Here is a 19,764-nt window from a genome sequence, read left to right as displayed (position 1 = left end):
CACAGTGGGTGGGGCATCCCATCAAGCGGGCAAAACAATCTACATTTTCGTGCAGCACAGTAGGTGGGCCTTCCAACAAGCTGACTGGAGACGCTACATGTTCGTCACGCACAGTGGTTGTGGATTCCCATCACCCGGGATATATAAGCTTCAGGTTCGTGCAGCAGCAGTTCGTGGGTGGGGCCTTCCAACAAGCAGGCTCGAGATGATACTTGTCGTGCAACACAGTCGTTGGGCTTTCCAACTAGGGGGCTAGAGAAGTTACATATTCGTACTGCACTGTGGGTAGGGCCAAACCAAAAAGCTGGCTCGAGACGCTGCATCTTCGTGTAGCTCAGTTGGTGTGGCCTTCCAACAAGCGGCCTCGAGACACTAGATGATCGTACAGCCCAGTGGGTGGGGCATTCCAACAAGTAGGCAAGATGTTCTACATCATTGTGCAACACAGTGGGTAGGAATCCCATCAAGCGGGCTCTATATGCTACATGTTCCTACAGCACCGTGGGATTGGATTCCAAACAAACGGGTTCTAGAAGCTACATATTCGTGCAGCACAGTGGTTAGGTTTTCCCAATTAGGGGGCTGGACACTCTACATGTTCGTGCCGCTCAATGGGTGAGTCATCGGAACAAGTGGGCTCGAGACGCGACATGTTCGTGTAGTACAGTGGATGGTCGGGGCTTCCAAATAAGAAGGCTCGACGCGCTACTTTTTCGAGCAGCTCTTTGGGTTGGGCATCCAAACAAATTTGCATACCATCTTTGTTATTTCTTGCTGACGTTCAGTAAGATGAAGAAATTATGGAACCTTTCTCGAATAATATTATTTGTGCAAAGGTCAACTAAGTCAATTTCCTTTTGATAAGAGGTATAGTAGGTAGTTTGATGTCATATAACATGCTGCAGATTCAGGCCTGATCAATGCTCCTCCCATCTGTCTTGTTGTTTGTACAGCTATTTCTAGAAATGATTCCAGGTGAAATGAATAGTTCTTGGGTGACGATTCCCTACTTGAATTCATTAAACATGCTGCCACTTAAAGCGCTGACCTTGGGTTGACACATTCAGGTTTGGACAGTATTTGTTCGCACATGTCTTGACGTCTACCACATGGTTGGATTTAATTGGAGCCTCAACATTAGGGTTTGTCTTTCAGAGTACTCCATTGTGAGGGAACAAACACAGCTGTTGTTTTTTGCTGTTTCTATTTTTGAGTGAACAGCATCACATTCCATTTAGAAATGTCCTGTCAAGTGATTTGAATTGTACTTGTGAAGTGCGTACAGAAAGAATGATGTTACATACTGGTTTCTAATTTGTCAAGTACACGTGTCAGAGTCATTCACCACTCTTGTCCATTACTTTAAACACACTGACATAGTATTTTCATGATACATGTAGCTATCTCGGAAGAGCCACGTTTGCACTAGGTCTCGCCCAAAAGGTGACAAAATACTTGTTTATCTCTCAAGGAATAAATGGTCAAATTGTATCAGCATACTTTTCTACAGATGTGTATAGTTGACCAATAAACAAGAAGCATTTTTAAGCGCTGTCTGCAAGTCAAGCGTTGCACCGTTAATACTACTGTCAGCTTTTGATCTCTCTTTGTCCTTTTTGTTTTTGTTGCTTTTACTTTGTTCAACTGATGTTCTTCGTGTTCGTTGGTAAATTTGCCATTTATATTACCGGCTGATTGCTTTCTGTTATATAATTTACTCTAAGGAAATTGATCTTCAGTTGGCCTGTAGAGACAAAGATTGTGAGATTGTTTTAAACTTTTTAGTTTCAGTTCTGAACTGCCCTGAAACTCAGACAAGGTCTGTGGTTTTGCTTGATCAAAGTGAAATATAATGTTCACTTTTTTCCGACATAAAACTACAGAGTTTGTTAACGTATTTCTGATATGTAATCAGCAATATAATTATTTCCACTTAATCTTACTGTATCGAAACAGCAGCTGTCATTTCAAGGGACTTTAATTCGCTTGGTAGCTGGTAAGCAAGTTATTCAGTGGTGATATGTGTGACTGTCATAAAATTATTTGCACTGTATGCAACGTTTTACTCATATGCTTTGCTCTTTCCAAAGGGGTGCAAATCACTTCTGTCTGTTATTCTATAAGAGTTTTATTCCGTTCATAACATTTTACCAACATATCTTTGTGTTATTTCCTATTTCTCTCCTTTTCGATTCTTCCTTTGCATGGTTTTGATATATTTCGGAATTTTCATCCAATCTTTGTTCTCGCTGAAACCTTTCCGTTTATATTTTCTTTATACGTCATTTTCTATTTCATTAAAAGTAATAGCATTCTTGCTCGATGTGTAGGTTTTTATCATGACAAATCTCATTGTAATGTTCTTCACATGGATTTATTTATTTTCTTCTGACAGGTAACGTCATTCATTGACGCCTTTGTTTATTTGCTACTTAGTAGCAGGCCCGCCGTGAATACTGATGCTTGATGCTATAGTATCTGCATATAATGAACTATGTGTTATACAACTTGAAGCCGCAATTGGTGTGTCAAAGTAGATATCCTTAAATCTGACCATGTAATGTCGCATTCCTTCAACATTAGTATGATATGATTACCTTACTATTACTTAACTATTACCTAGCTTAATTAACAGAACTTATCTAGATGTATGTTACACTAAATACACTGTCCATAGTACATATTGCAATGAAATATTAGATCAGCTAATTTTAAAATACCGCAAGATAACAGAAAAATAATATGTTCAGTTACATAAACAAGACACCCAAAATTTTGTTTTGTAGTTTATAGAAATTCAGTACTTACATTTCTTTATGTATCCATATTTCCCTTTTAAATCACTCTTAAAATACATGTCTTGACTGTGACGTTACAACAGCTTGCTGTATATAACTGACAAGGAGTAATAATTTCCTCTCGGAAACTTTATTCGTATATGAACGCATTAATTACGCATACATAAATTATGCAGTTTTGATTAGTTATGCAAACGCAATCCATATATCACTTGGTCACTTATTGCATACTTTTTGAACTGATATAGTTAAACTCAATTGATGCAAGAAGGTTCCTTTTTTCATTAATCAAAGAAGTTTCACTTGATACTACACTGCAAGAACCCATATCACAGATAATTTACAAGAAATAAGACAAGGTAGGATATGCTAAACTTTAATTAGCGATCAATTTGGGTCAAAATGGTACCTTTTGCACCAATAGGACAAGTAGATGAGGCATACAATCAAGCGGGCTCGACACATATTCGTGCAGCTAAGTGTGCTGGGCAGCCCAAAAAGCAAGCTCGATACGTTTCCTGGACGTTCAGCACAGTTGGTGGGGCTTCCCTAAAAGCGGGCTCCACACGCTACATGGTCGTTGAGCTCAGTGGTAGGGGTATCCGAAAAAACGGACTCGACACGCTAGATGGTTATAAAGGAGTGAGTGGGGCATCCCAACAAAAAGCACACCGGGCTTGGCTTCCCAATAGGCGGACACGAGACGCAACAAATTCGTTCAGCACAGTTGGTGGGGCTTCAAAACAAGCTAGCTGTAAACGCTACACATTCGTGCATTACATTCGGAAGGGCTACCAAACAAGCGGGCTCGAGACGCTACATGTCATTTCAGCACGCATGGTGGGAGGGGCATCTGAAAAAGTGGGACTCGAGACGCTTTATGCTCGCGCAGCACATTTGTAAGGGCTTTCCAACAAGCGGGCTCGAGACGGTACATGTTATTTCAGCACGGTGGAAGGGGTATATCTACAAGCGAGTTCGAGACGCTTCATGTTCGTTTAGCAGAGTGGGTTGAGCTTCCCAACAATGGGCTCGAAACGCTAGATGTTCGTGCAGCACCGTGGGTGGGGCTTCCCAACATACGGGCTTCCGACGCCACATGTTTGTGCAACACGGCTGGTGGGCTTCCAAAAAAGGGAGCTCTAGACTCTACATGGTAGTGTAGCTTAGTATGTTGGGCATCAAGATAGCGGGCTCGAGACGCCGAATCTTCATGCAGCACAATGGGTGGGTCTGTAAACACGTGGCCTCGAGACGCGACATGTTCGTGCAGTTCAGTGGATGGGGTTTCCCAACAAGCGGACATAAAACGTTACATATTCGTGCAGCACTGTAGGTAAGGCTTTCAATCAAGAGGGCTTGCGACTCTACATGTTCGTGCGGCACAGTTGGTGGGGCTTCTAAACAAGTGGGCTCGAGACGCTACATGTTCGGGCAACAAAGTGACTGTAGCTTCCCAAAAAGCGGGCCGTGGACTCAACATGTTCGTACAGCACATTATGTGGGACTTCCCAACAAGCAGGTTGGAGACTCCACATGTTCGAGCAACACTGTAGGTGGGGCGTCCCAACAAGCGGGCTAGAGACTCGTCTTGTTCGTCAAGCACAGAAGGTGGGGCTTCCCAACAAGCGAGCTTGGGACTCTACATGTTCGAACAGAACAACGGGTGGGGCTTCCCAACAAGAAGGCTTGTGACACTTCAGCTCAGTAGGTGGGATTTCCCAACAAGCGAGCTCGGACTCTACATGTTCATAAAGCACAGAAGGTGGTGTTTCCCAACAAGCGGAGTGTAGACCTTACATGTTCGTGCCTCACTGTAGGTGGGGCTTTCTAACAAGCTGGCTGTAGACTCTTCATGTACGTGTAGGTGGGGATTCAAATCTAGCGGCGTCGGTACCCTACATGTTCGTTCAGCACTGTAGGTGTGGCTTCCAAACAGTGGGTGGGGCTTTCCAACAAACGGACTGGAGACGCTACATGTTCGTGTAGCATAGTTGGTGGGGCTGCCAAACAAGCGGGCTCGATATTCTACATGTTCGTGCGAAAATGATGTCTGGATATTCGCCGCTTTAAAGATATTGAAGAGTCTGAATTTTTAAAGCGGTCTAGCGTCCGTCATGTATAACAAACCAGTAATGCGTCCGTCATAGAGAGTAGACTGGTCAAAAAATAAACCGTTTTTTTACCGCCTGTCGTTGAGAGAGAACCGGTCTAGCAACAGTCATGGAGAATGAACCGGTCTAGCGTCCGTCATAAAGAGTACTCTGGTCTAGCGTTAACTGCATTAAGAAATTGAACACTCAATTGGATAAAGTAATATGTTTCATAACATTTCATTTAAATGAATCGTAGATGTCTGTCTAAGATTTGTTTTCATTATATGGAATTTGGACACTGGGACTGCATATGGTTGAAGCCAATGAAAAAACTCATGTAGTCACAAAGAGTAAACCGGTCTAACGTTCTTCATAGAAAGTATATCGCTAGCGTCTTTCATAGAGAGTGAACCGGTTTAGCGTCCGCCATAAAGTGTAAACCGGTCTTTGGAGAGCAAACTGGTCTAGCATACGCCATAAAGAATAAACCGGTCTAGCGTTATCTATAAAGAGTAAACCGGTCCATCATCCGCTATAGAAAGTGAACCGGTCTAAGGTCCTCAATACAGAGGAAACCAGTCAAAGGTCCGGTATAAAGAGTAAACCGGTCTAGCGTCCTTCATAAAGCGTAAACTGGTCTAGCGTCTACCATGAAGAGTTGACCGATCTAGCGTCATCCATAAAGAGTAAACCGGTCTATCGTTCTCCATAGGGAGTAAATCGGTCTAGCGAACTCCAAAGAGAGTAAGCCGGTCTAGCGTCCTACATAGAGAGTAACCAGGTCTAGCGTCCGCCAAAAAGTAAACCTGCGTAGCGTTCGCCATCAAGAGTAAACCGGTCTAGTGACCTCCATAGAGAGTTAACCGGTCGAGCGTCCGTCATAGATAGTAAATAGGTTGATCGTCATTCTTAGAGAAAATCGGTCTATCGGCCATTATAGAGTGTAAGCCGGTCTATCGCTTTCACGAAGTTTAAAACGGTCTTGCGTCCTCATATAGAGTAAACCGGTCCAGCGTACATCATCCATGAAGTCGAAGTGAAGGTTTTAACTCATGTAGAAGCACGCCCATAATCTCCAATCAAGGTTACTACCCTTCTTATCCTGTAAATATTGACGTTATTACTCAAAAACTAACTAAATATATTTATTTTGGTTCGTCATAAAACGTAGTTACGATTATTACCATATATGGTGGTCATGGTCAAGGTCGTTCCGACCATTGCAATATATGGTAATGGTCAGTGAGCTTACATAAGTAAACGGCTAGTATAAAGCCGTTTAAACACATGCATTTGTCTGCCCAGTTACCTCAATCGGTAGAGCGTTGGACTGGGAATCGGACAACCCGGGTTCGATTCCCGGGCGGACCAGGTCACTTCTTCTGTGATTGGTTATGAAATCCTTTCTATGACCATTCGCACTGTACCACTTCTCCTGGCATGTACAAAAGTTGTCAGTTCCTTGCAGAGGTGAAGGCACCTTATACTGGTTAACCGCCTGATAATCCGCCCAGGTTAGGTGTGCGGTAGTTAAACTGTCACTCTGGGACCCTTCAATGTGCTCACGCCGTGACCCGGAGTATAAACTACTAACACCACCGCCACAACCACCAGCATTCGTCATTCGAGGTTATACCGGGCAGTAGACAAGAGAAAACTGGTAGTTTTTCAAACCCACCCACCCACCCACTTTTTTAGATTTTGTATGGGTGTATATGAATCATCTAATGTCTAGATATTGTTGAATTTTAAACATATTCATAATGTTTAATTTTAGATAATCGATTTTTGTGTCGTCCTGCAAGTTGGGGGAGGATGACAACGTTGTATAGAGTGAATGAGGCGGTTTCAACTTTTACAGCAGTCGCTTTGTGCAACGTGCTGTTTTTTTTATTTTGTTGATGCTATGTTTAAGTGCATGGACACATATTGCTACACGAAGTAACATGAAACCATCGAGAGAATGATGATTATTATTTGTATTGTGTGTTAATAAATATACTTGGCTGGTATAGACTACTCCTGTACAGTCGTTGTTTTATGTTTTATAATGTTTATACATAAATAACTTATGTTTGGCTGAATAAAATGAAAGTAAACATGAACTCTTGTCATTTTACTGAATAACTTGTTTAAAACTACTGATGCTTTAACACTATTGTAATCATATAGATTTCTGTGAAGTATTTTGACCGAAAGCTGTTTTAGAACGATCGCTGTACTTGAAATTATTCAAACATTTTATATATTTTGTGAATAACGTGTCAGTACTCTAGCAGCGCGCAAGTAAATCCAAAAGTTAAACATACCTTTTGTCCTTGGTGGATCGTCAACCTTGATGTTATCGAAAATCAGCATTGATATGGCTACCAGGATCAGAAGTGGGCAAAGGTGATTCCGAACCATTGTTCCATATGGAATGTTATTTAACTAGATTATTGAACTAAGGTCACAAATGTTAAAACATACTTTAAATATCTAAAGGTCTTGCTTTCAAATTTATGCTAAACAATCATTATTCTGTAAAATCATATTTTGAATTACACATGTGAAAGTCATGGAACAGAGTCGAATATTATAGATCCTGCTTACTTTTTGTATGTTTTTTGTCAGTAATTTTATTTTAAATTAGTTCATGAAACCATATTATATCAACTTTGTTTATAAAGATCCAAACTCTCAAGATATATATCGAAAAGTAATGAAGAGTTACGATTAAATATGTTCAGGCCATACCAAAAGAAATCTACTTCATGACATTCCAGTAGCGTCAAAGCAAGAAAACATATTGAACGATTTCTCAACATTATTTATTAGAATATATTAGTTCGATCATAATCGAACATCCTGAGTTAAGCATAACGACCTCATTTCTGCCCTTGATACAACAGTACTTCTTTTGACCTCTAGTAACTTGTTGGTTAAATAAGCAGATATCATATAGTGTTTAAAATCATAGAATTACTCGACAATAACCGACAATAACCACTATTTCACCATCTATTTCTCAATTTAAGGAAGGCTGTAATAAACAGCTAAGCAGTGCTTAAGTAATATTGGAAGAATTACTAACACAAAGTAAGATTTAAATTTAGTCTATTGTGAGTTTGTCAGCGTTTCCCAGCTCCGTCTGAAATCACAAAATAAATAACCCCTCCCTGCGTCACTTCCCTGTTTCAAAGGGATGGTTTCTATAAAAGGCAGCAATGAAGAGTCTCAGCGAAACAAGGGCAAACATATAATACACAGTCGAACTCTGTTGGCTCGAGCTCGCTTTGCTCGAATTCCTCGTTGGCTTAATCTTGATGTTAATGACCGATTACTGAAGGTAGGCATTCCCGCCTGTTTCGAATTCCCCAAGGCTCAAAACTCTTTCGCCGGTCCCTGGCAGTTCAAGTCAACTGGATTCGACTGTTTACAAGTGCTACAACTGAGCTTAATCATTTTCTAGTTGTATGATGAAACATTTCATATGACAAATATAAAACCTTTGTCCGACGAAAGAAATCAGTTGTCATTAAATGATAATTTAGAAACATACGTCGGCACAAATTTATCTTTAAGGCCTAAACCCATATGAATAGTTTATGAGAATGGCTTGCTCTATTATGACGTGAATGTGTGGATACAGTCCTGACGCAACTCGCAATGAATGCCTTATTAAACTGTTCCTTATAATTAAGTTTGTAAGACAAATTAAACCTCCTTACTTTTGTAACACATTAAGTCTTAGAAAAATGTAATGGACCACCTTACAGTTTGAGGTCTTAAATTAAAGTGACGCTTTTATATCCAACATATTGTTGTTTTAAAAAGTTAAGAAATAACAGGAATCTTCGACATGTCTCACTCAGGCTATCAAAACTTGTCTAGCTAAGCCCTTGGCTTAAAGATTATCTAGGACGTAAAATAATAAAGGTGTTAAAATCATAGGCACAATGTAGACACAAGAAATAACAGTTTGTTTAAGAATAAGGAACCATAATGAAACCCTTCAGATATTAAAGGAAGTAAATACATGTATGCAATATTACATATAATTTAAAGGTTATATGTTATACAGAATATAAAATAATTCCTCATAAAATCAATTTCATACCAAATATGATATATTTTATATGAATTAAAGATTTACATCTGAACTACAGGAGAGACAATAAGTCCATCAGACTTATAGGATAGAAACATTAAGAAATATCAAATAAAAGAAAACAAATATTACGAAGACAATTTGACACAAAATTGCTTCATAATAGTTCTACTGAATCCAACCATTGAAATAATCAATTGGCAGTCTTGTTCCAAATGTGTAGATTTTGAAACTGCCATCGTTACTTCCAACAATACATTGTTATCTCGGGTATTTCTTTCCGATGAAAGTAAAACAAATACTTTATAGGTTTAAAATGGTTTTTACCTATTGTTATGTTATCTTGAGCTTTTAAAGTATAAATAATAGTACAATAAAATATACATGGACAAGCCCTTTAGTCGAAAAGTAAAAAAAATAAACGCTATTTAAGAGCACAAAAATAAACCCTGTTTAGGTGCACACGGTACCCATGCTGGTTAAGAAACACCTGAGCAACTTGTCATTCATGATACAGGCTAGTGTATTAGATAAAGTTTATTTTAAAGTAAATACCATTTGCAAAAGAGCAACTGCGGTATTTGAAGTTCACATAACCTACCAGTGATATAATCAGAACGGTCCTATATCTTACTCATTTTGAAAACGAACGAACAATTTGCAATTTAAACACAAAACGACGGGACCTTGCTTCACAGAGAAATTTAAGACGTGCAACGTGTTAACTTAATACTTTTCGACTGTCTTATTATAGGATTTATAAGCAGGAACATATTTTTTATCTTTGAGTTTCCGGGAAACCGGCTCCGCGACCATGGAATGCTAAGTATATTAAGTCTTCTATAATAATAATGATATCATTAATAATAATAATAATAATAATAATAATAATAATAATAATAATAATAATAATAATAATAATATTAATATCATTAATAATAATAATAATAATAATAATAATAATAATAATAATAATAATAATAATAATAATAATAATAATAATATTAATAATAATAATATCATTAATAATAATAATAATAATAATAATAATAATAATAATAATAATAATAATAATAATAATAATAATATCATTAATAATAATAATAATAATAATAATAATAATAATAATAATAATAATAATAATTACTTTATTTCATGAAGAGAACACATTAAGTTACATAAGTTTCTTCTTTACAATGTTGTCTTCAATGGATTATACAAATGTATGAGTATACATTTCTCTATCAAACAATAACAAACACGACGACATGCAAACACAACATATACAATATTCAAAATTATGAGACAAAAATTAATCGCATTTCAACAAACAATTTAAACAAAAAATCATTCGCTAAAGTTATTGTTTGTCAAAAGATGTCAAATTTTTTTAATTGTGTTTTAAATTCAAATAAAGATGATGAATCTCGAATAAAAGGCGTTATAGAATTCCATACAGATTAAGCAAAAAAAGTAAATGACTTCTTACCATAGTTAGTCTTGTAGCAAAGGGAACTTGAATCATTACGGGTTGCACTCCGCAATGAGTAGTTAATTTTGTGTTATTGGTAATGAAATTACTTCACTTAATGCATGAGACCATGCAAACATTTATAGATGATAAGTCCAATATTAAATTTGCATATATCATCAAACGATAACCAGCCTAATTCCTTGAACAATGGACTGGATGATGTTTAAATTATTTTTGCAGCTTTTTCTGAATAATAGATATGTTACATGTGTGTGAATGTATACATCTGCTCCATATAGAACAACGATTGTCCATTGTGGATAACATAATATACGCATTGTAAAATAGGTCCTTGCATCTCATAACTCAAAAGGTAATTAATTAGTTTTAGAAGTGCTATTTTAGAATTAAGTTTCTTACAAACATTGCAAACAAGAAGTGTATGGCTTGTTACTTTTTCAGCAGTCGTTTATTTAATAGAATGTCAGGGAGATGGTTTTGATTCGTAACCTTTGTTAATCAACATGCATTTTGATTTTCCTGAATGAAATTACATGTTCTTGTTAAAGCAGCAAGAAACTACTGAATCCAAATCATTTAGCAATGTTTTTTAAAACATCTGTCAATCTATAACCCGATGTGTGGAAAATGGAATCATCCGTAAAAAGGTCAATATATAAAGATATATATTACTGATGTAAATAAAAAAGAGAAGAGGACCTTGTGGAACACCATTTTTAACAAATTGAAATGTAGCTTTTCTATCGCCTGCATGTACGCATTGACGACGCATTAGTAAATATGAAGTTATAAGCCTAAGGCTGGAATCAGAGAAATGATATAGTCTCAATTTGTGCAAAAGAAGATGCACCAAATCGAAAGCTTTAAGAAGATCTAGAAAAACAGCTCCAACAACGTTACCAGAATCAATATATTTCAGCCAAGAGTCAACTAATCGTATAAGAGTTGTTCGACATGAGTGTACGCTGGAAATACAAGGCTACTATACGCTTGACATACATAGTTACTATACGCTGGATTTACAGGGTTACTGTACGCTGGACACGCAGTGTTACTGTACGCTGGAAATACAGGGCTACTATACGCTACACATACGGAGTAACTATACGCAGGGTAACTGTATGTTTGACAAGCAGGGCTACTGTACGCTGGACACGCAGCGTTACTGTACGCTGGACATACATGTTAACTGTACTCTAGACATACAGGGCTACTGTACGCTAGACATACAGGGTTACTATACGCTTGACACGCAGTGTAACTGTACGCTAGACACACCAGTTAACTGTTTGATGGACATACAAGATAACTGTAGGCTAGACATGCAGTGTAACTGTAGGCTAGACACGCAGTGTTACTTTACGCTGGACATGCAGGGTAACTGTACGCTGGACCTACAGTGTAACTGTACGCTGGACACGCAGGGTAACTGTACGATTGACATACAGGGCTACTGTACGCTGGATACACAGGGTAACTGTACGCTGGACACACAGGGTAACTGTACGTTTGGCATACATGGTAACTGTGGGCTGGACATACAGGGGTTACTGACGCTGGACACGCAGGGTAACTGTACGCTGGACATGCAAGGTTAGTGTACGCTGGACACGCAGGGTTACTATACGCTTGACACGCAGGGTTACTGTGAGCTGGACACGCAGGGTTACTATGCATTCGACATACATGGTAACTGTACGCTGGACATACAGGGTAACTGCCCGCTTGACAAGCAGGGTAACTGTACGCTGCACATACAGGGTAACTGTACGCTGGACTCACAGGGTAACTGTACGCTAGACATACAGGGGTAACAGTACGCTGGACACGCAGGGTAACTGTTCGCTTGACACGCAAGGTAACTGTATACTGGACATACAGGATAACTATACTCTGGACACATAGGGTTACTGTACGCTGGACATACAGCATATCTGTACGCTGGACACACAGGGTAACTGTACGCTAACCACACAGGGTAACTGTATGTTGGCACACAGGGTAACTGTACGCTGGACACGCAGGGTCACTGTACGCTTGACACGCAGGGTCACTGTACGCTGGACACGCACGGTTAGTAAAGGCTTGACCTCTCACGGTTAAGAAAATATGCTGGCGTTATTGACTACACATAACAACATCACCTGTATGTCACATCACCATGGAGACAAGCTACACAACGTATAATCGTTCCCGCTATATAAGGATTACAAGATTCCAGAACGAGGTTGAAAGCAAGACTACGAGTACGGCATGGGATGTAAAGCATTTCTTTATAATCAGTCATATATACATGCGTGTCAGATTATAATATGTTCACTTCAGATAACCGCGGAGAGCAGCTTCCCACGCGCTACGTTCCCACCATGGAGTTTGAGGTTGACAAACGAGACTATAGCGTTGCAGAGTTTCATGAGACATTCCAGGACAACCTGCCACGCATCGTGATGGTCTCCCAGGGTTTCTATGGCGAGATCACGGAGGACACGTTTGACAGGGAAATGGTAAGGGTTGACGGCTTGAGGAGTATCAAAGCCTTTATAACAAGGACATAAACATTGACAATGATGTTGATGGTAATGGTGGTGTTGGTGGTGGTGCTTCTGCTGCTGCAAATGCTACTGATGGTGATAATGATGATGATGATGATGATGATGAGGAGGAGGAGGAGGAGGAGGAGGAGGAGGAGGATAATGTAAAGACGACGGTTTGAATGGTATTGAGTAATTATTAACGCACATGGCCATCCTTAATTTTATTTCTTTTCCTACTCCAGATAATCCGTATCCAGACCGTGTCCAAGCAACAGCGCGTGATAGCGCGGTCGGAGTACCTGAACTATACCAAGCTCATATCCATACCCACTGTATACCAGGAGAAGATGTGCGTCGTCAACAAACACAACAAACGTAACACTTTTTTTTTAAAAAAAACCCTGTTTATTTCTTTAGAATTATTTGGGAGTTTCATTAGGCTTGAAAAAAAAATGAACACGCGTCATTTTGGTACAAGTCGTATGGAACATTGTGTTTGGTGTCCGAGTTCAAGAGCAAAGTTTAAAACACACAAAAGGCGAAGTTGCTGTCATTGAAAAACACGTAGTATTTTGCGACTAATATTATGCATAGTCTATGTTCATCTTGATTTGGAAATATGACATCCAAAAATAAACAAATACTGACTTAACATGAGAACAGAAAAAAGAAAGTTGAAAATATATTAGGATTATTAGTATTGCATTTTGATCCGAACTCGAGTGGATTCTTCCGCAAGCCGAGTGGAATCAAAATCTGCCAAAAAAGGCCACGGGAGTCGAATACGACATTCCGGATCAAAATGCAAAACTAATTACCCTTTGATTATATAAATTAAAAGTTAAATTAATAAAAAGGCACATCTTTTCATCTAAAACCAATTCGATTCCTCTACCACAGTGCGCAAAGAGAAGACGATGTCGGCCATCTTGAGCGAGTACCCACTTCCGGTGTGTGTGGAGTTTCCACGCGATCGCACGATTCACGTGGACGGTCAACAGATAAGCACCAACCACCTTCCCAGACTCGACCTCCTCCAGAAGTTTGACGAGATGTTTCTGTTAGGAAACTTTATAACAGACGGTAATGAGGCATATTTGGCCGATTCTAAAGTTAACAAAAGTTGTTAACGTCATCGATGTTAACTTTCAAATCGTTACTGCTTCAGAAATTTTATAAATCTACTTGTGGTCTGCCGCATTTCTAGCAAGATTTGAGGCAACTGTTCAGCTGAAATTGTTAATATTTAAATATGTGAGCATATCATGAAATAGGTCACGTTTGAAAGTTAACAAAGTTCTAAACAATCGAATTGATGTTATAGTTCAAATTTAAGAAAATACCAAAGAGGGGTGATATTTTACCTTAAGTGAAAGGAGGCGTTACTAGGTATCAGTATTAAATGTGCAAATAACTTGTATTATCTTTTTTAAATAATTTCAGTGATTCGATTAGCTGATGATTGTTAATACAGAAAAACAGCCAGGGGTCTGCTTTAGTATAAGGGGAAATGGCCCCGTTTGAAATTGTTTCCAAATTCATGTATTGTTTATTTCAAGGTACTTCCTTCTGTGTTGAATACAAATGCGCAAGCAAAAAACGTCTGTTAGTTAAAGCTCTCTCAATGTTGATTTTAGGATTAATACCACGTTTTACAAAAACATGTTTACAGTGCAAGTTTGCCGAGATATTTAACTGCAGATATTATGCGCTGGAAAAAGTCCTCTTTTTGCAGAGAAGGAAGTAGGGTAATATTGTATTACAATTCAGAACAGATCATCACAGTATTTACATAAGATAACGAAAACAAATATCACAGTTTCCAATTTTGTTGTAATCCACCGTCGTGCACATTCTTTAGTAGTCATTCATGTGTATCATTTAATCCGCCCAACACCTTCCCGAGGTAATAAACTAGATGTTATCATTTAATGCCAATTTCAAAGCCGTTTTAGGCTTTGAGTTTGTTAAACTTTTGCATGCAAGCTCTGAAACAATTCATCCGGGTAAACTTAAACTTCCTCAATGATGTCTACAGCCAATTTTATAACTCTGGATAATAAATAAATAAATAAATAAATAAATAAATAATAAATAAACTCATACATGTACATCTTTAGATAATATGATATCAATTCTATTCCATCAGTATGGTAAAGCAAATAAATCAACGCACGCACGTACGCACGCACGCACGCACGCACGCACGCACGCACGCACGCACACACACACACGCACACACACACGAACGCACGCACACTCATCCTAACGCAAAATGTGGGACCCCCCTCCCCACCCACACAAACACATCCACAGCAAAAAACCCACCTCTAAAACATGAATGCACGCGTTTCAACCACACCGTTAAGCACAATCACACACACAAACACGCACACACACACAAACGCGCGCGCACGCACACACGCACGCACACGACAGCGATGTCCCCTACACTTAAATATTTCTAAAGATAACCTACAATGGAGATTTTATTGTATTAAAGATCTCGAAAAAGGGATCGTATATATTACGAAATCGTTATGGCTGTGTGTGTCTTTTAATAATTGTTCACGTAAATTTCAGTATTTCCCAAATTTTTGTGGGCCTCGTACTTTTGTATATCGTACTAAATGTCACTTTCTTCGACAAGAACATTGTTGGTTTGGTTTGTCATGCTCACATTGGCACAAATAACTCAGAAACTTAAACACTTGCCTGATAAAAATAAAACCTTTATATGGCTTTCGCTTAAAATGTTTTATATTTACTCGCCTCCCTCTACCTGGTTCGAGTTGGCTTCAGCACATGCGTGTTCTGTAGATTGTCACCAAACGGGAGATAGGCACTCTGGTTTCCCAAACTTCATAGTACCACACTCTAGTGTTACATTGTGCCGACGGTAGTCAATAATACAATTTCATAAATTGTTTCACCATAAATGAGATTTAAATAAACCTCGTTTTCCAGGCGTGATGGACCCGGATGTGATCCACGTGCCTCTGTATTTGTCCCAGCTCCGCCTGGCGCTGATTACCGGCATAAAGGGGGTCGCGAAGCAGAAGTGGGCTAGCTACCAGGAGGAACTGGACAACGCCAGCTCGTACATCGAGTATGACCTCTCCTTTGGGAACCAAGGTACACGTACTTTAGACCACAGGGGTTTCTCTCGATTTCTTTACCCTATATAAAAAGTATAATGTATTGACAATAGATTATATATAGGGTGAACGATTCTTGAAGGAAACACCTGTGCTTACGGACGCACTCTTACTCCCAAATAAGATGTAACGCAATTATTACAATTATTTTGATTTACATAAATGGTGAATAAATACCAAAATCATTGGTTCTTATTAAGGATACCGTGTTTAATTTGAAAGAAATGTGCAGAAAACACGTTAGTGCAACTTTCTGAGACGACAGTTGATCACTGTATTTTTAGCACTCACCAATCATTTAATATTTGGCGTTTTAAGCTATCAAATACAGGGTTACAATATTGTTATCAGTAATTAATATTTTCCATATATACATTATTTACTAAGTAGTTAAAGGTGTACCATTCAAAAATTATGTATGTTATACATGTGTATGTATTGATTTTAAATACGAGTATCATTTTAAGATCATTGAACGGTATACGTTGTACTATTCTATACATATACTTGAAGACCAAGTATACTTCATGAATTAACCATATTATGCACAGCTGGTCACTCACTGATTCGACATGCTGCATATATTGTAAAGTTCCTATTGTTATTTTTTTCTCCGTACATGTATACACGGCCATTGGATTTTCTTTCCACGCGTTCAAAAATGAGCGCTACCAAGTCATCGAAAGCCTGAAAGGCACTGAACGTATCCAATTTAAAATGCTGTTTTAAAGTAATGACTCAAAGTTATGTTGTATTATTGTTATGTATTTAAAAAGGATTCGAACAAAACATTTAATATATCATGTATTAATTTTGACCGTCTGTCTCGACCAAATGCTGGGCATATCTTTTATTGGCGATATGTGTATATGTATCCGGCAGGTATCGGCCAGTACGATCCATCCGCAGTTCACTCGGGGTCCTTGTACTCGTATGTGGAGCCGCGGGTCTACTCGAACCTCGCCAAGGTGTTCCAGACGCCGCACGTACGTCCAAACGAGACCATCAGCGCCATGGATGACCCCGCCTACACCGTTGAAAACACTAACGGCGACACGTGCAAACTTTTGGAGTCGGAGGGGACAGTCTATGACGAAATCGGTAAACAACGCTCTAATGCACCTCCTTTGTCCATCTTAAAAAGCAAACCACCGCCACCGTCTGCACCTATCGCTAAGGATTCAATGCAGACCGTGAACAAAGAGAAAGAATCACCGAAAGTAACAAGAGGTATTGCTGCCGAGTTTAAAAAAGCTTTAAAGGCTAGGCAACACCCACCGGCGGAACCTTACCAATCACCGGAAGATTCGTCTGCTTCTGGTAAGGGGCCGCCTCCGGTCACGCTCAAACCCATGCGGCCACCGCCGGCCATACCGGAAGTGAATGCTAACGAAACATGGAAATTACCAAAACAGATACAATCGCGGTCGGTAACAGAGACACCGCCTACTCGACCTTACACTGTGTCCAAAGAGTTTGCCTTGTATTCCAACGACGTCCCTCGAACAAGCATAGCACCAATGCAAACACATGTTGAAAAGAAACAGACTATGCCTGCAAAAACCCACCATAAAACTGAAAACATTAAACCAGTCCGGCCACACAGAGTAACTTCCAGTTTAAAAAGTACTCAACAAGACGACAGTCTACCAGAGGTAAATTCTGCAGACGATGTTAAAAAGTTGAAAATAAGTGAAGTATGCGCGTATCTAAAAGTGTTACGACTGGAAAACTATGCGGATGTGTTCCAAAATAATTTAATCGACGGGATGACGTTAAGTACCCTGAGTAGCGAAGATATCCAGCAGGAGTTCCAGATGAAACCCCTAGAGGCTATGAGATTAACAAACTTCGCACATGAGGTCACGTGCCGAAATGAACATGAACCCGATATCCATTTAAACATTGTAAATTGAAAGTAATATTGATTTAACATCTGGGTTTAATTTTGACCAGAGTTAAACATTTTTGTGCAAACCGGTTGAATGTGAACTTCAAAACGGCTTATCCGGTTAATATTGACCGGCATTTAACATTGTTACCAGTAGTTGACCGGTAATAGATTGGCCTTTTTTACGCCAAGCTTTTAAGCGATGGTGTTCTAATAATTTACTTATTATGAGTTGTTTTTTATTATTGATTTATTGCTAAATGGTTTGTATCTTTTCGAACAATGGCCGACAAATGGTGCATATAAATCAAACGTTTATATGAGTTTTTAATGTGATTTGAGAGAATCTTTCAATTATAATAGTAATATTTTAGTTATAGGAAGCTAAATCATGTTTAGTTCAAACCGAAGACTCAAAACTACAAGCGAGTATGCTAGCCACTGCGCTTACCGGACAACCAAGAAAACTACCAAACTTGGTGAAACTAATCAACTAACTTTTCAGAATAGCATCACTTAGAGCGAACATTTATTCATAGAAACTGAGAACAAGTTTATGTTTGAAGTAGGTCAATATAAACATTGAACATACATTTCAACAATATCAAATGCATTCGTTTCAATATGAGGTTCCTTGCAAACATTTAGATTAGTGTACATGTCACAATACATATAAGCAAGTATTTCATACAACGTACATCAATGTCAGTAATATCTTAAAATAGTTCAATACTTATGTGAAAAACTACAGAAACAAGCTCAGTATCAAAATATTATAGTAAATTTATGCACCAGTCAATTGTACGCACCCAATAAACTTGACTAAATCTCTTTGTTGAGCGTACAACACGACCAGAATGGAAAACATCTTCATCCAAGAAGAAGATGATGAGTTATTGCATGTTTACATTTTATACATTCTAATACATGCTGTTCGTCGCATTCATAGTTGTCTAAAGCATTTTGGACCCTATTTGTAAGACTAATTTAAAAAAGAAACTGCCTCTTAAATCATTGTGTTTTTACTGTAAAATAATTCGTTTGTAATGCAATGATATAATCAAATGTAACATATGTGAAAAACAATAATGTTATATACAGAAACATTAATTTGACAGAAATGTTGGGCGGTATACACAATTCGTTATTTTATTTTGGTGACTATGTTAATTTTCGAGGGATAGATGTTTTACGGAAATATTATTGTTATTGTTCTATAAGCGGATCAGAGGAGGTATCCGGCGTGCACTACCCCTAAAATCGTCCAAGTTTACTTTTTATTTCAATATAAGGTATACCAATAAACCAAATACTCCGCAATGCACCATAGGATAAAATTTTATTCAAGGAGTACCAAACCCCACTCCTGATACTTTAAAACAAATCAATTTTGTTCCTGAGGGAAGGGCGCAAGTCAAAAGGTTACGACCCTAACTTACGATAATAAAATCGTGTATTTAATAGCCGAAAACGCAAAAAATATAAAATGATGTGAGAATGCTTTACTACGATCTATGATCGTGTCATAAATCGGAACTACGGTGCTTTCTGCACCTTTCTGTCAAATTCAACTCGGTATCCTACATAAGAACCATTGTTTTCGACATGTATTCGTTCTTTTTGGTATATTAAAAATGTATGAATTGCGGTAAATCTTATTTCGGAGTAAGCGTGCATCTTCAAGTCAGAAGGTCTAAAACAA

The 19,764-nt window shown here is 38.5% G+C and overlaps 1 protein-coding gene across 1 annotated transcript; it reads left to right on the top strand.

Annotated features, from left to right (window-relative positions):
* The first annotated feature begins 9,732 nt into the window (after positions 1-9,732).
* LOC128204406 (uncharacterized) lies at positions 9,733-18,087 on the top strand. Its single transcript, XM_052905824.1, has 6 exons — positions 9,733-9,810; positions 12,805-12,983; positions 13,256-13,388; positions 13,914-14,096; positions 15,981-16,148; positions 17,054-18,087. The coding sequence occupies exons 1-6, from the start codon at positions 9,804-9,806 to the stop codon at positions 18,085-18,087; spliced, it is 1,704 nt and encodes a 567-aa protein (XP_052761784.1). The 5' UTR covers positions 9,733-9,803.
* The last annotated feature ends 1,677 nt before the right edge of the window (positions 18,088-19,764 follow it).

This window comes from Mya arenaria, chromosome 10, assembly GCF_026914265.1.
Source record: "Mya arenaria isolate MELC-2E11 chromosome 10, ASM2691426v1".
Lineage (NCBI taxonomy): Eukaryota > Metazoa > Mollusca > Bivalvia > Myida > Myidae > Mya > Mya arenaria.
This window is presented reverse-complemented; position numbering and strand designations above follow the sequence as displayed.